Here is a 17,428-nt window from a genome sequence, read left to right as displayed (position 1 = left end):
GCGGGCTGCAATCGGGCGGCAGTCGGAGTGCGCGAGGGGCTAGAGTCTGCTGTGAAGCCGGTGGGGCTGGGAGAGTTGGTACTGTCGTGCCGTGGGGGACATGGTGGGCTCTAGCGAGGCTGGGGGTGAGTCGTGGCGGGGTCGGTACTACCGGCTGGAGGAGGTGCAGAAGCACAACAACAGCCAGAGCACCTGGATCATCATCCACCACCGCATCTACGATGTCACTAAGTTTCTGGACGAGGTGAGTGCTCGGGGAGGGGACGGTGAAGGATGAGCGGGGAGCCTGGTGCCGCGCTGCCGGGGCGCTACGGGTACTAGACCCCCCGAGCCCCGTGGGGCGGTGCGGGCTCGTCGGCTGGCTTTCCCCTCTCTCCGCGTTGTGCGACGGGGCGGGGGATGCCCCTTACGGGCTCTCGTCGGCCTCCCCCTGATCGAGGACGGGAGCGGCACAGCGGGGTGGCGTCCTCGGCCTGCCGCCGTATTTGCTCTGGAGAAACGGCTGTAGGGCGGCCGCGGGACTTGGCTGTTAGGGGCTGTTGGGGGCGGGGTCGCGGTTCTAACGGCGGGGGTGGGCTCCGGGCTCCCCTGCGGGGCAGCGGGCGCCGGTTGGGCTGGGAAAACCCGGGTGTGCTGGCCACCGCTGGCCTGTGATCCGCTGCTGGGAGCTGCTGTCTGCCCTCCCCGGCCTTTGAACTTTCTGCTCTTGTAGAAACCGAAGTTCTCCGGAGGCTTTGTTCTCTCTCTGCTGTCCTAACGCCCTCTGCGGGGGTGTGCGACGCCGTTCTGCGAAGCTGCAGACATTCAAACTCTAGTAGAATACAGCGGTCAAGTTGAGCACCTTTTGTTTGTTTGTTTTGTTTTGTTGTTTTGTGGTGGGTTTTTTGTTGTGTTTTTTTTTGTTTGTTTGGAGTTTTTGTTGTTGTTTGGTTTTTTTTGTTTGTTTTTTTTTCTCCCACGTAACGGTTGATGTTCTTGGTCACTTCACAGAACCACAGAATGTTAGGGATTGGAAGGGATCTCGAAAGATCACCTAGTCCAATCCCCCTGCCAGAGCAGGAACACTTAGATGAGGTTATACAGGAAGGCGTCCAGGTGGGTTTTGAATATTTCCAGAGCAGGAGACTCCACAACCCCCCTGGGCAGCCTGTTCCAGTGTTCTGATACCCTCACTGAGAAAAAGTTTTTTCTCAAATTTAAATGGAACCTCCTGTGTTCCAGTTTGAACCCAGTACCCCTTGTCCTACCATTGGTTGTCACTGAGAAGAGCCTGGCTCCATCCTCGTGACACTCACTCTTTATATATTTATAAACATTAATGAGGTCACCCCTCAGTCTCCTCTTCTCCAAGCTAAAGAGACCCAGCTCCCTCAGCGTTTCCTCATTAGGGAAATGTTCCACTCCCTTCATCCTCTTTGTTGCCCTGCCCTGGACTGTCTCCAGCAGTTCCCTGTCCTTCTTGAACTGAGGGGCCCAGAACTGGACACAATAGTACAGGTGCAATCTCACCAGGGCAAAGTAGAGTGGAAGGAGAACCTCTCTTGACCTACTAACCACCCCTATTCTAATACACCCCGGGATGCCATTGGCCTTCCTGGCCACAAGGGCACAGAGCTGAATGGTGGTCGTCCTGCTGTCCACCAGGACCCCTAGGTCCCTTTCTGCTGCGCTGCTCTCTAACAGGTCATTCCCCAACTTATACTGGAACCTGGAGTTGTTCCTACCCAGATGAAAGACTCTACACTTTCCCTTGTTATATTTCATTAAATTTTTCCCTGCCCAATTCTCCAGCCTGTCCAGGCCTCGCTGGATGGCAGCACAGCCTTCTAGCGTGTCAGGCACTCCTCTCAGCTTGGTGTCATCAGCAAACTTGCTGATAGTACACTCTATTCTCTCATCCAAATCATTGATGAATATATTGAATAATACCGGCCCCAGTACTGACTCTTGAGGCACTCTGCTAGATACAGGCCTCCAGCTGGACTTTGCTGGACACTTGCTGGTAGTGAACATTTGATGTAATCATTGATAGTCATGATTAACAAAGAAGCATTTTAGTTAGTGGACCAAACCATTCTGCTGTGGAGACCTCATTGCAGTCTACAGCTTCTGCACAAAGGGAGGAGAAAGAGTAGGCACTGGAAATCTTCTCTTTAGTGACCAATGACAGAACCTGAGGGAATGTCAGGAAGATGTGCCAGGGGAAGTTTAGGTTGGACCTCAGGGGAAGGTTCTTCCCCCAGAGGGTGGTGGAGCATTGGAACAGGCTCCCCAGGGAGGTGTCACAGCCCCAAGCCTGACAGTGTTCAAGAAGAAACTGGGCAATGCCCTCAGACACATGGTGTGAACTGTGGGGTTGTCCTGTGCAGGGACAGGAGTTGGACTCCATGATCCTTGTGGGTCCCTTCCAACTCAGGACATTCTACGATAAATGCAACTACTGAGGCATTTTTGTTAGTATTAATGTAGCTAGGTTTTATTAGTGATATTTTGAGTTTTTTCCCTCACTCCTATTATCTGCAGAGATCTAGCATCCAATCAAAAAATGTGATTACAGATTTTTATTAATTGCTTTGAGACTACAGTTCAGATTGGTAGTGACATGACATAATTCAAGCCTCTCTAGTTCTGTAATCTCGTCTTGATTTTTGTGGTTGTAAATGCTTTGAAAGTTAATGGTTTTTTTTGTTATTCAGGCAAGGCTAATTTAATTATAGAAGCCCTAGAGGACAATGCAGTTTATTGTGCAGCCTAAGAAATTGAAGTAACTGTTCTTGGAAACTTGATCAGTTTTGGTTGATACATAACTATGTGAGTGCTTTCAGACTGGGAAGGGACCTCCCCCCACCACCAAAAAAACCTACAAAAACAAAACAAGAAAACCCAAAGAAACAAAACAAAACAAAGCAACAAAACCAACCAACCAACCAAAAAACACCCCTAAACCTAACACAACGCAACAAAAAAAGCACACTTGGCAAAAGTCTGTGATCTAATGAGCTCTTGGGTTTAAGTAGTTGCACAAACAAGTTGACAGCCTCTTTAGTATGTGGTGAAATTGGTAAATATTAGGAGGCACCACCATGCATGAATTTCTCCATGGAAGTCTTCATTTCAGCTTTCAGAACAACGTTGCTGATTCAGCAGTATATCAAAAGAATTCAGTTTTTAAGCAGTTAAATATTTGTTTCTTGGACTATTGTGGGATGTCTGATGCACTCTGGTAGATATGGGTCAAAATTTACCCTCACAGCTTTCAGTGGCTGGTTGTGGAGCTTAAATTCTGGTTCATATTCTGAGATAATAAATAAATGAGATTAGGTAACCATTTTCAACAATGGTTCTGGAAGACACTACAGTCTTAAGCAAGGCTCTTGGATATTGTCATGTTCATTTCGTAGGACACTTTTTTTTAAAACATCTTTTAATGCCTTTGATACCTGGTGAATTTATCAAATGATGCAATAATTCTTTTGATACTGCCAGACACTGAGGCATTTACATGTAACAGAAGAGGAGAAATTGGAGCTAGCTTCTTGCTGGTTCGTTCTTAATTGAAGTTAGATAGTCAATGGACTGGGGATGGTGATGTATATGTGTTGGAAATCATGAGGCTGGCAGGGAGTGGAGGCATTGCACAGTGGGACCATATTAGCTTGGTTTCCTAAGGACAAGGCTTGAGAAAGATAATTTGAAATAGAGATCAAGTGCTGGAGGAGGAAAGGATTGTGTAGTTTGACACCTTTTCCTAGGGGTTACTGAAGATTCCGACAATTGCTTATATATATATTTGTGTGTGTATGTATGTGTATATATATATATGGCAGTTGCTAGGAAAATTTTATAACTTGAATATATATCTCTGAATTTTCTTTGATTGTTAAGGTATATCCTCTAGAAGAGAAAATCCAGAGACCTCACCTTTTGGAGTGCAGTATCTGAAAGCTCTTGGCATGAAAGACTCTTCTTGAGACCAGAAATGTGTATATAATCTTTTTCATTCAAAGGCTGTGAGACTTGTATGACAGAAAAATTGTGAAGCTTTTTCATAATTTCAAGTCCTACGTGATTTAACAGAAAATAGCTACTAGAAATACATGGGTACTCACAGCCGCATCTTATGTAATTATCTGTAATTACGTATGTGAATGGTGTTAAATGTCAATTAATGGATTACATATGTTGGTAATGCTTGATAGTATTTCTCCATAGTTTAATAAAACAATCGTACTAGTCAGACTCTTATATCAATCTAATGAGCTAAACAAGAGTACCTGGGCCTATACAAATAAGAATGAAATGATCAGTGTCTTGATCCACTTGCCATTGTAGTGAGAGTTTGCCCTATGGCTTTTGTGGGAACTTGGTTAGATTCGTTAAGCTAGGCAGAGAAGCTAATAAGAATAGGAACATCTCTACCTGAGAGAAATTCCTTATTCTGGAAGCTAACTGTGGTCTGTATTTAATATTCATCTAATACAGACTTTTTTTGTTACTTCAGTTGTTGTTGGTTTCATAATTTAGTGAAAAAATTAATGGCCAGTGAAAATGGATTTTTCATAAGGTGTGAACTTGTGCTTTCATAGTGCTCTTTCTAAACAGAACAGACAGCTACCACAGAGTTGTTCTGCAATCAAATAAATGCATAATCAAATAAAGTGCAGAAAAACAAATACTGTTTTACTCCGTTGAAATGAAAAAGGTTCTGTCCTCTATATGGCGATAAGTTAATATTCATCACATATGATGATGTTGTGGAGGAGTAGCGTAACACCTTCCATGACTTACATCGAAAGGTGCTGGTACTGGCACGTTTTGTCTGTCAATGTATTGTGCGGATTTTTATTGCAGAACCTTGCAGTCTAAGGATCAAAACCAGTGTTATCGCTTCCCTAAACTCTGGTGAACCTTGCAGGAAGATTTGAAAATGCTTTAAAAAATAGCAATTCTTAGCAGTCTTTTGTGCAAGATACTGGAAGCTGTAATTGTTTTTTAAGCGGGGAACTGGGTGCCCAGCTACTGGGTATTTCTTTTGCTCTTCATCTAAAACCCTAATAGTGGTTTTCAAAAATATACTCTCATAAAGAGATCTACTCTCCTAGGCTCTGAGAACTTAAAGAGATGATGGAGATAATTGGGAGGATTCTTTTCAGACTACCTGAAGGTGTCCTTAAAACAAACAGGCATTATTCTGTCTGTCTTGCACAATAAAGCAGAGGTTTTGTGCGTCTTTTTGTCTCTGCTCATCCTTTCTGCTTCTCATTCTCTGTAGTGCAGAAAACAAAACTTGAATTTATGAGACTAGCAAAGGTCTTCACCACAAGCAATCTCCTGGAAAGTTAAATTGGACCTTAGATTTGATTCTGCCAATATGGGAAGGGGGAGGGTGCAGGCATTGTGAATTATGATAGTTATATTTTAATAGAGTCTTGAACTATGACACTGAGGAAGTTGCATGGCTAGTGAGAGGGAAGTGATAGGAGTTCAGGATGAAGTAATCACAGTCTTCTGACACCAGTGAGAGTAGTGAATTTAACTGATTATTTGCTTTTAGATAAAGCTTTCTGATGTGCTTCTGTTAGGAATTAGTCCATGCTACGTACCATTTCTGGCTTTGTGCAGATTTGTGTTGCGTGTGTAACTTAAATATCTATGTTATTGTATTGGGAATGTCCTCAGATTGAGCTAGACTAGCTTAATTAATCAGCAAAAGCTTTTTCATTTCCCTTGAACCACAATTTTACCTGCAAAAACACTTTAGTTATTTCTACTGGCAGGATTTCAGTTTAGGAGTCATTATCTGTATATTGTCTTGTGGTCTTCCAGTCCCAGGGTCTGTTCAGAGGCTCTTCATTAAAGTAGAAATTCTGATCGCAATCTTGGTTTACCATGCCAAAGTGTGAACAAAGGCCCTGTATAAACAAACTTTGAGAAACTCATCCCACCATGGAAAATGCTCAGCTTTTGATAGAAAAGTCACTTCTTGTCCTTTGTGAGACATTACAGTTGCTCCCTCTCATTAGGGGAGTGATGTCTTTTCATTAATTGCTTGTATTACATGCTGGTTGTTTGCAGAGAGTTTGCAAATGTGCATCTTTAAGCAGAGGTGCTGTCTAAAAGAAAAATTTATGCATTTCAAGGCACTGAACTTGAGTAACCCGTCAACTTTTGTCCAGTCGTTTCCCTAAGTACTTATCAGAATGGATTCAAGGGCAGGATTTTGGTGAGCGTTTTATATTTGCACGTCTGCTTGCATAATCTTTACTCGTTATGCACTCTTCTAACCTTTTTTGGCTCAGCTGCTGTGCCTAATCTCGCTATCAGTTGCTTAATCTTGTTTTTGCTTAGTCATGGTAGGGATCTCTTCTAGCTGTGGTATCTTGGCTCTTTAAAACGAAGTGTTGGGTTGGTTTGAGTTTGTGTATGTTTTGTGGTTTTTTGTTTGTGTTTTTTTTTTTTTCTTAAAGCAACTTTCTTGATCTATTAAAATAAATACATTTAATACAGAGGTCCAAGTTTTGGAGTTCTGGTACTGTTGGAAACTGGCAGTAGTAGTATTTTCCTGATCTGTATGAACAAGTATGAAAGAGAGGGATTGATAGGAGGCTAACACAGTAGATTTGAGTAAATGCTAACCTGGATTGCCTAGACAGTAGAAATGTTTATGCCATTTATTTCATCTAGTATCTAAGCATAGCCTTGCTGTTCAGCTGTACCCCAGGCAACATGACCCTAAATAATAGAATTTTAATCTATTTTCATCATTTTAGATCCAGAAGTCAGAAGCATTAAAAGTGGAATTGAGGCCTCAAAGCCTTATTTCCTGTGTTAGAACTATTTTGTGATTGCCTTAATCCAAGGCGGGTAGTAATATAGTGATTTCAGTTTGCGTATCTGATAACTCCCAGTGTCTATGTGGTAGTTTCCTATATCAAAGTTCAGTGGTGAATTTTTATGGCATGTTACTTATATGTTATAAAAATGTGTAACTTGAAGCTGAGAAAGTTCACTGAACAAGAAGATGTGCTGTATCTTGCAGTACTTACAGACTGACTTATTTGATGGATGGAATTGTGGAACTTAATGCAATCCCAAGAGTGCATCTGGGGAAGAATAAAAATCAATGAAGAACAGGGATTTAGGTTAAGGCAATGGTGATGGGTTGAAGTATTAGGAGATACTGGAAGATGACTTCTCTAACATTTCAAGGGTTTTATCAGCAATGTGGTTTTGGGATTCCATAGTCTGCTAAAACCAAATTGCTGTTTTGGTGTCGTATATGAACTTTCAGTTGTGCTTAAGCAGTTTCAAAGTAACTGGCGTACTAGGTAATCATACAATAATTTATTTTGAAAAGGACCCTTGGAGGTTATCTGCTCTAACCCCCAGCTAGGATTAACTTGAAGGTCAGGTTTCTTAGAGCCTTGTCTAGGCAACCGTAAAGGATGGAGATTCTGCGTGCTCCCTTGTGAACTTATTTCAGTGCCTGATTACTCTTGTGAAAAGCTTTCTGTTTTATCTACTTGGAACGTTCTTGCTGCAACTTACAGCTTTTGGCTTTTATGCTTTTGCTGCGTAAAATGTTGTTTGGATAAAAGTATACATTTCCTGCACAAGTGAGAACATGGGCTGTAACTTCATATAATAGTTGGGCTATTAAAAGACTGACTGATTCCTACAGTGTTCTAAATGCTTTAGTTGCTAGGGATAATGCCTCTTACTGCTCCATTGCTGATAGAGACTTAGTTTCCTTGGTTTTTGCTTCAGAGAGCACATAAAAATCTGTAGTTATTCAGAGAGGCTTATGTTTGCTCTAGGAAGTCTAGCAGCTGATTTTGCAAGTACATTTTAAAAATCATTACTATTTTTAGAAATGTAGAAATTAACAATTCCACTTTTAGCACATGTAATGGTTTTCAGTAACAAATCTGAATCTGTTACAAATTGCAGCACCCAGGTGGTGAAGAGGTCCTAAGGGAGCAAGCTGGGGGAGACGCTACTGAGAACTTTGAAGATGTTGGCCATTCCACAGATGCAAGGGCACTGTCAGAAACCTTTATTGTTGGGGAACTTCATCCGGTGAGTATGTGAGAATACAAATACTTGCTGTTTACCATAGTGGTTTTGTGTATAGTTATTTCTCTGGTAATTTACTTCAAAATAAAGGAGAGCTGCTAGTTTGGTTGGATGCCAGCCCTGCAGTTATGAGTGGACCTGGCCTGGAGATAGGTTCCCCCACAGTGAAAGGATATGATTAGTGTAGCATAAAAATGGTCACATTGAAAAGTTTGCTGTTTTGAAATATTTTACAGCTTAGTTCTTGAATAAATTGAACATGGAATCGTGCCATTTCTGCTGTACGCTGTGAGCTTTATAATGAGACTGTATAACCCCTGAAAGTGAATGTCAGAATGTCTTTTCTTACATCAGTATGTAGAATGATTACTGACAGCTGCTGTCATTCCTTCGTCATTGTAAATGTATATGCCAGGTTTCCATCTGCATCTAAAAAGTACAATCCTGGCTCTTGATATGTGCATTCAGGAAATGGCTAGGTAAGCATCTTGCTTGTAGTTTGATGCTCTGTCTTCTTCCTTTCTGGCTCCCCCCATCTTGAGCTCTATCAGTGTTCCCTACTTGTAGTTGTCAGGATTGTTTATGATCATTTCCCACTGGATCATCAGTCCCTTCCTCTTTTTTATACTGTCCTTACCATCTCCCGTACTTCCAACAAGCAACTTTCTGCTGCCTCAAGATTTGAAGGATTTATTTCTAGCTACAGAGCTGCTGCCTTGACTTCTACAGATAGGCCTTATTTAAGCCCTCCTGCATCTTAATAGTTGAAAACCAGTTGCTAGAGGTTTAGGCTCCTAGTTTAGCTGCTGTGCTAAGGCAGTCCCTAATGGTGCCCGTCTGCTGTACTGCCCATCCCTGCTTCTTTTTTCCACTTCTGTCTGTTTTGTGTATATTTTGTCTAGCATTTGGCATAAGTATCACTGTCTTCAGTAGCATGTTTCACAGTAAGATTCCTGATCTTGTATCTGTCTTAGGTCCTCTGTTAATAAACACCACTAGTGTAGCTTCTCCTAGTTTGAAATAATTCAGCTCTGATGCACACTTGTAACCTTGCAGGCTTGTCATCTATTTCAGATGGCAGCCGATGCCAGTGAAGTTGTTCTTAACCTGACTACCAGTCCAGTTCTTCCTTGTTTGATAAACACCTGTTTTCATTTTATATGAAACAAACAGCTTGATACTTTAATGCACAAACACAGCGCTGTCAAGATTATATTCTGTTGGGTGCTTTTTTTGTGATAAATATGACTATGTCAAGTAAAACTTGATGAGTTTATGAAAGATACATAGAGTTTGGGACCTTTGTACTGGACATTGGACCAAAACTAGTTAGATGACTTTGCCCGGTAATACAAGTAGGCTAAGTAAACTCATAAGACTTTAATCAATGTATAAGCTAAGGTTATGTGTACTGTTTAGAGACAAAGGAAATGCAAAAACATGGGCACAAGAAATAATGAAATATGTTGGAGACTAGGGTTTCACTTTATTGTATACTGGGAAGTATTTAAGGAAGTGATCTTGTTTATGATAGCTCAAAATCATACACTCACATCTGCTCTTTTGCACATCTGTTTCCTAGGTAAAAATAGGTGCACATTAACAGAATTGTAAACTGAATTAAGTGATAAATGTTATCCAAATTTTTTTTTGTTTTGTCTAAATGGGGTTTTTTTGCTTGCTTTCTTGCAGGATGATAGAGCGAAACTGCAGAAACCAGCAGTAAGTGTGTTTCTTGAAATGCCACGTTGTTTCTTTTAGGCATTAGGGACAGGGTCTGTAAATGATATACCCCCAGAGGCAAAAATAATTCAGCTTTATTTTAAGTGTAGTTTTTCAGGTCATTAATCTCTTAAATGTGTTGATCTGGCTTCAACTTATTCTTCCTGTTAGCTGTTTTTTGATGTTTGTGTGGTTTGTGTTTTTTTGTTTTTAATTTGATTTGTATCATTGCAAACCAAAAGGTTACTAATTGTGTTGGCATTAAACTATAGCAAGAAGGTGAATCTAGAGTCCGTCAGTGATTTTCTAGTATCTTGTTTAATAAAAAATCAGTTTATAGACAGGATGGATTAAACTAAATGTTTGTGGGGAAAAAAATGTGATGTTTATCTACTAGTGCTACCAATATATTATTAAAGTAGAGGCATTTACTTGCTGTGGTATAGATGAGCTAATTTGCAATTGTGAACCCTATTCAAGATGAAAATACTGTTTGTTTCCTGACTGTTTCAGTAGATTTTACTAAGTGTCCTGTCAGTGCGGTATTGCACTTTTTTCTTAATGTCTTTAATAGAATAAAGTTGTCTTGAAACTCAACTATCAAACTCATAAAATACAGATGTCCCTTAAAGGAGCAAGTGCATCACAGATTAATTTATACGGTTGATACTGCTGTGTGTATAGAGGGTGTTTGCTCAGGGCTGGCTTAACAGTACAGCAGTGCAGTTAGGAAGTAGTTGAAGATTATTTTTAAATGAAGTGTAGCAGGAACAGGATATTACTCTTGCTGTTTGAGAGGTGACTTTTAAGAAACAATCACTTTTGTAAGATCTTCCAATAATATTAATAAGTTAAAGGAAAGTAAACAAAAAATATACATACTGAAATGTTCACCATAGCCATTATCAATTTTATTATTAATTAAGGACTGGAACTGGTGTACTAATAAAAATAAGTAATGGAGTAGCGACTGAAATTCAGAGCTTCTTCCCACCAAGATTAACATCTGCTGGTCAGATTTCTTTTGAAATTCAGGGCAATTTACACTTAAGCTAAGAGCTGCAACTGTAAATGCAGCTGAGAAACAGACTGCCCAGTGCGATTGTATTACTGCAAGTTGCTTAATAAAGCTCACAGGATCTTGCTAAACTGAAGCACTTAGAATGTTAGCTTGGCCAAAGTGTGGTCAGTTGGGCATTAAGATCTATACAAATTGCTTTTTACTGAATTCCTGTTGGGCTTATTCCCTTGTTTTAGCACTGTTCATAGTTATCTACAATGCATATGTGTTCCATCATTCCAGAGGGAAGCTGGAGCATGTTCTTCCAGCAGGACATGTGTGTGTATCTGATAAGACAGTTTCACTTTGCACCACCCACTGGGTGGGTAACACAAGGTTAGGCCCTCTGCCCTGCCTCACTGGGAGCCATCAGAAGGCCCTGTGCTTTCAAATGTCCTCTCCCCTGTATTTAAAGTACCTTCAGTGTACATGTCCAATGTCATACTGTTTAAAGCCATTTTTTAATGAGCTGGGCCATATTCTTACTGTTTGAGTGTAGGGGAAACCACCCCCTGGCTTTGGAATTGACAAGCCTGTTGTAGAAGGTGTTGACCTTGATGGCGTGGGCAGCTCTTCCATGCTGTTTGGTTTTGGGATTAGTTTTTAGGGAGGTGTTCTCAAAACCAATATAGGCATAATCACTGAGTCTTATTCTTTTAAAAATAGTATTTGTCATGTGTAAACCTATGATAATTTCTGTGCTTGAAAATGTAGCCTGTTTAAACCTATGAGAGGATGTCAGGAATCTTTTGCTTTTTTAAAGGAATTGCAAATATTCTGATACTGGAGTGATTCATATTTTGGTGATGGATGTTGTGCCACTAAATTAAAGTATGGTTTTTAAATGCACTTTTAAATGCATTTAGGGCTCTGTGCAATTAGTAATATTCCAATTAACTCTTCTTATAAATTGCACATATGTACCCAACTGGGATTTGATCTTGTAGTGCTTCTTTTTCTGTGGAAACTGAACAAAAAGTCCAAATCAGTATTGGAAACAGCTATAACAATTTGACTGATTCTTATGCAATGTGAAACACCACACTAAAAAAACCCTGAGTTTCATAAGCCTGTGGATGTAAATTAATAGCTTTCTTCATGCAGGTTACATATAATAAACACATGTATTAATTCAAAGTCTTTTCAAATAGGTTTTAGGCAAATAAGGGATCTCTTTCTTTTAGGTGACTAAAAATTTCAAATGTAACGTGAGGTTGAAGACAGCTTTGTGGGAAAACTTGCAGCAAAATTCCTTGTGATTATATATATTTTTTAATAACTTTTGATGCAATGTTGATTACAGAAGCTGCTGCTACCTGCATTCTAATATAACAGTCTGTTATAGGAAATCTGAGAAAATGCTTTCCAAATGCACTGCGTAGCTGTTTTTAAACTAGTCCTACTTAATGAGTTTTGAGAAATTGAGGAGCTAGTTAAGATGGAGAGGGATGTCTGCCTGATGTAAATATCTTTTTATGCTTTGCTTTCCAGGAAACTCTTATTACGACGGTTCAGTCTCAGTCCAGGTATAGTATGGCACCTGATGTCAAACTTGAAGTTCCTTAGGGTTATGTTTCTGAAGCTTGGAAAGCTGAATAGCTTGTATCTGCTGGAAGCTTAGTTGTCAGAGGATGGTACAGGAAAATTTCTGTTCTATATAAAGACCAAGTTGGTAACTCTACTACCTTACAAGCATTTTAGCTTACTGTCCAGATATTATTTTCCCAGATCAATATGTATCGATATCTACCAAATGGTTTATGTTGCACAAGCCTTCCTTTCTGGAGACTATTGGGTGAACAGCAGGCACCTGGTGCTCTTGCTGACTTGTTCACTGACATGTAGTCCTCACTTTAAAGACTTACTACAACTGTTGCATCTAAGGGAAATCAAAGGATTGTGTCTGTAAGAAGGAAAAATCTGTGTCAGAATTGGGAGGAGGGAAAAAACACTTTGGAACACCACTGAATCAAACTTAATGAATTTATATCCTGCTGACTGTTCCATGCCCCTCTGAGTGGGGAGCTTGGGTGCTTGAAAGTATCATGTGATGCTGCTGCTTAAATGGCTTTTGAATGAATGATATCCTGCACCTGGGCAGCATGCCATGATTTTAAACATGTCTGGAGTCCTACTTCTCTAGTAAGCAATCTTCTTGTAAACTCTAGTACAAAACCTTAACAGTACAAGCTTCTTTATTACTTGGCTAGAGTATTACTGGCCAGCCTAGGTATTCTGTGGGTTAATCTTTCAGGTATTTGTTGGGATGAGGAAGGAGGTCATCTTTAAGCAATGACTTGGTGTTGTGGTTTTTTTTTGTTCTGTTTTGTTTTTTAACTTGCTGGTTGTTACTTCCTAAACTGCTGTTTCAAAAACTTCTTTTTAGTTCGTGGTCCAACTGGGTGATCCCAGCAATAGCAGCAATCATCGTGGCCATGATGTATCGTTCCTACATGTCAGACTAAGCGCCTTGCTGAGAACTAATGCAAGAAGAGACTGATCTAGATATAAGCAATCTTAACACAGTATGTTTCCAGACAAAAAGCCTGACGTCTGAAGAAAAATTCTACTTCTTCTGAAAACTGAACAATTCTATTCTGCTGTGCACTTTTCTTAATGTTGCCTTCTTATTTGCTGTTCTGAAGTGATAAAAAGGCACCATTTCTCTTTTTGTATAACAATTTTATTCTCTCATGAATTACTTGATAACTGTATTGGTTTCTGTGTTAGCATATTGTTTTGTATGTGACGCTGATTCTGGTTATTTTTCTTTGATCTGTGATCTTTACATATAAATTTTACAGCTTTAAATGACTACCAAAAGTGTGTACATGAATCTGTCCATGTACACAACTTAAAAAATCATGTTGTCTTCTTAAATGTAGTGTGTTTGAATGAAATGCTAATTAAACGTAATGGAAAAAGCTGAGTGGAGTAGTGGGTATAGGTGCCTCTAAGCAGTTGTGCCCTACTGATCAGGCTATAATGAGCAGATTTTTTTTGTTTGTTTGTTTGTTTCCCCTTTTTCCTTTCTTGTTGACATCTGCTCTTACAGTTTTTGTAGATACTAGCAAACTGCTCTGATTTGCCTGTATTTTTCAATGGGAGCCAAATACAAACCCCAACGTTTGGCCCAGTGATGTCTGTCTCAGCTTTGTGAAAAGTATCTATCTTCTTTTTTTTTTTTTTTTTCCCAAGAAAAAAAGTGCTACGTAAATCCCACTACAGTAATGTAACTGCTACTAAATAATACTGTTCCTGCCAAGCACTCAGGTGACTCTAGCATTTGTTTTGGAACTTTTAGACTTTTATAAAATCTGCAGTTTTGTCATGTACATTATGAGGGAAAAACTGATGCATGGAATCTGTTTCTGACTGTTCTGTGATGTGCTCCTTGGTGCTTTACTATGAAGAGATTACTATTTTCATTGCTAAATACAAGATAACTGAAAGTTTGCATTTTGTGGTGAACATTTTAGTCATATGTAAATGATCATGAATAAAAGTTTAATTGCTTACTCTTGTTGCCTCAAATGCATTCATTTCAAACTTTTTTTGAAGGCCTTGAGAGGAATGTTCTTTCATATTGAGACATCTGTTTGATGGTGCATCCTGAAAGTCAAGATATGTTCTTTATGTGGGGAAGTTGCATGTAAAAAGTGGTTAAGTGTATTCTGGAGCAGTTGGTCTAAGTGAATCACGTTTTCATCAGCATGACCTCAGCACCAACTAGTGAGTTAACAGTGGTTTGGCCCTGCAAGCTCTGCCTCCCTGACGGTCATCAGGACTCGCAGCCCCAGGGAAGATGCATGCAGTTCAGGCCCTGTGACAAGTCAAAATTGAAAGACAGTACACTGAACGGCAGCTGTTAAAAAAATAATATAATAATAATTGGTGGAGGGAAAGTGCTGTGACTTCGGGAGATAGGCTTGTGCATATGTAGAAATATCTTAATAGAGGTATCTTGTAAGGATTCCATATTTTGATATTCCTTTTCCGGGAATTCCTTTACTGTTACAGCAAATAAGGATGGTGAAAGTGTATAGTACCTCTTATATTTGTATTCATGTGTTCTGACTTGTTTTACAAACACACATGCGCACTTAGAGTGGATACAGTCAGCTTCTTGGTGTTAGATATCTTAACCTGCAGTAAAAAGTGCTAGGCACAATCCCTGACACTGCCATATCTCATTTTGTTCTGTTCTTGCAGACTTTTTTTTACAGATAATCTTTCAAAAGTATGTATTAACTATGAGCTGGTATTTAGACTCATGAATCAAGTTTCAAGTACTGAATTTTCTGTTACCTTTTAAAATAACATTTAAGTTCACATGTCTGGGGTGGGGAGTGGGAAAGTGGGAAGCAACTTAAAGCTTAACAACTTTTTTTTTTAAGAATTTCGGGCTGGGATAATTACGTCCACATCAGCGGGCAGGGTAGTGCAGTCAAAGTAGATCTGTAAGGCAAAACATTTGCTTTAAAAGGCCCTTTCTTCATGCTCTGTATGCTTTGGGAGTTTCAGTATGTTGTAACTCTGTTTGGGTCCCCTATACTGGATGTTTATTGATGCAATCCGCTGCAATACCTACAGCAAGCTAAGTCCCATCTGAAAGCAGTTGGACTGGCACATGCAGGGACTTTCTACAATGTGAGCCAAAAGCGCAGTGAGTAGAGGCGAGCAGGCAATGCTTCCAAAGCTGATACAAGTTAAAATGCTAATGCAGATGTACACAGCTCCTTCCATGTACTTGATCTGTTCAGATTCCCTTCCACCAGTGCTGATATAAGTTGTTCCTCAGAGATGGACATGACTGTTTCAGGTTTTTAAATGTAAACCGGTTAAACTAAAAAAAAAAAAAAAAAAATAAACTGGCTTATAATTTTCTTTTTTAATACCCTAAAGATAGAGCTGCTTTTGATAGGGGGCCGTACAGGAATTTCTGTGCGACTAGCTTTTGATTATGAGAGGAAGAAAAAAGATATATGGGTGTGATGAGGGATCAATAACTAGAAAAACTAGGCAAGTGAATTAAGGGTAGTCAATGTTTTTACAGTCTGACAGCAATAAGAATACAGTCTGCTTTGTTCTCAGAACAAAATCCTTTGTCCTCAGGTACAATCTGAAGGTATTTGCTCTAATTGTCTGCCAGTTAGTTTTAATACTAATTTTTGCTTGGAGAAGCTGGTTTTGGTGTTTGATGCTTTACATCAGATACCATCTTACGTTGTTTACTTGTACAACCTCACAATGTTTATACTGCCTTTGTATCCTGAAATAAATTCTTTGAGCTTTGCATTTCTGGCCTTCATCTGCCTCTCCTCTGTTCAGAAGAATGTGTAGCAGCAGAGAGCTCCTTCAAATGGAGATGGCCTTGGCTTCCTTTTGGTGTCTGTGGAGTAGAGCCAGCACAACTTGTTTACTTGCTCCCTCTGCTATGATGAGAAAAAAATAGTATGTTGTCCTATTCTCTCCAGTGCCTTTTTCTAGTGCTGAATGTTGTGCTGCATTCAGGAGTTTGCAGAGTGCCAGAGAGAAAACACCAAGGGGCTAAAAGCTAGGAAAATGGAAGCTGGTCACAAATTTCCTTCAGATGCAAAAAGATGAAAAGGTGCTATTTTTGTTCTCTGAGTGTTTGACTACAGAAGGTAAATGAATGCTTATAAATTCTTGGCCGTTTTGAGCAAAACTTGCTATATTTTCTGCAGGCTGGCAATAAAGATTAGTAGGTGAAACTGGAGCGAGAACAAATAGGCTGTATCAAAGTATCATACAAAACGTGTAGCACGTCAATAGTATTACAGTGTTTTCTCTTGAGTATAGAACAGGATTTCAGAACCAATATAGAAGGAACAAGGAGAGGAAGAAAGCTGATATTCATGCATGCTTAGCTGTAACACCTGGCCAGATCTGAGGTGAAGCTGGTAGCTGATGGATCATATATTTGAATTTTACTTCCCTTATTTCACTTTCATACTATGTTACATTCTTTGTCATGATTAATTCATTATTTGTTGAAATATTTTGAGTTTTGAATGACCTGGCTTATAAGTGGGTGGGCAGACAAGCACATGAATTAATGAGAAATGTTAGAACTTTGGACCTCAGTAGATGATTAATTCTGGATTTTCTGTTCTTTCTGAAAACTAGTTAGACTTGTTCTTAATTTTCTTGCATGTAAGGGTGTGCATGAAACAATCCTTGACATTTTCTTTACCAGCTTTCTAAAACTGGGGACATGCAATGCAACTATTTGTCTCAATAAGTACTGAAAGAGAGCTCAGAATGGACTAGATTGCATTGCAGAGTATCATGTATCAGGAATAGATTTTGACTTTTATCCTTTGTAGTATAATTTCTGTGCCTGTGTCTTACAATTTATTGTGCTTAAGCAGACAGCATCATGCCAGGAGCTCTCAGTTCTGTTCACTGAGAAAAGGGTTGCGCTGTCAGGCAAAAAGAGATGCGCACAAGAAAACCTTAGGGTAATTTGTTTGGTGTCCCCAGACAGAACACCACAGAACTGACGTGGCCCCCCAGAGTCCAGGAACGATACCCAGTAGCACACCT

The 17,428-nt window shown here is 39.8% G+C and overlaps 1 protein-coding gene across 1 annotated transcript; it reads left to right on the top strand.

Annotated features, from left to right (window-relative positions):
- Positions 1 to 15: 15 nt before the first annotated feature.
- CYB5A (cytochrome b5 type A) lies at positions 16 to 14,376 on the top strand. The gene is made up of 5 exons (XM_065831895.2): positions 16 to 244; positions 7,951 to 8,079; positions 9,769 to 9,798; positions 12,350 to 12,384; positions 13,245 to 14,376. The coding sequence occupies exons 1-5, from the start codon at positions 101 to 103 to the stop codon at positions 13,321 to 13,323; spliced, it is 417 nt and encodes a 138-aa protein (XP_065687967.1). The 5' UTR covers positions 16 to 100; the 3' UTR covers positions 13,324 to 14,376.
- The last annotated feature ends 3,052 nt before the right edge of the window (positions 14,377 to 17,428 follow it).

This window comes from Patagioenas fasciata, chromosome 2 (assembly GCF_037038585.1).
Source record: "Patagioenas fasciata isolate bPatFas1 chromosome 2, bPatFas1.hap1, whole genome shotgun sequence".
In the NCBI taxonomy this organism is placed as follows: domain Eukaryota; kingdom Metazoa; phylum Chordata; class Aves; order Columbiformes; family Columbidae; genus Patagioenas; species Patagioenas fasciata.
The sequence above is the reverse complement of the archived record's forward strand: the minus strand, read 5'-3'. Positions and strand labels throughout refer to the sequence as shown.

Excerpts from the sequence above, each read along its gene's own strand:
- CYB5A (XM_065831895.2), top strand. The coding sequence starts at position 101 with ATGGTGGGCTCTAGCGAGGCTGGGGGTGAGTCGTGGCGGGGTCGGTAC. Across the intron at positions 8,080-9,768 it reads TTGTTGGGGAACTTCATCCG|GATGATAGAGCGAAACTGCA; the intron begins GTGAGTATGTGA and ends GCTTTCTTGCAG. Across the intron at positions 12,385-13,244 it reads ACGGTTCAGTCTCAGTCCAG|TTCGTGGTCCAACTGGGTGA; the intron begins GTATAGTATGGC and ends ACTTCTTTTTAG.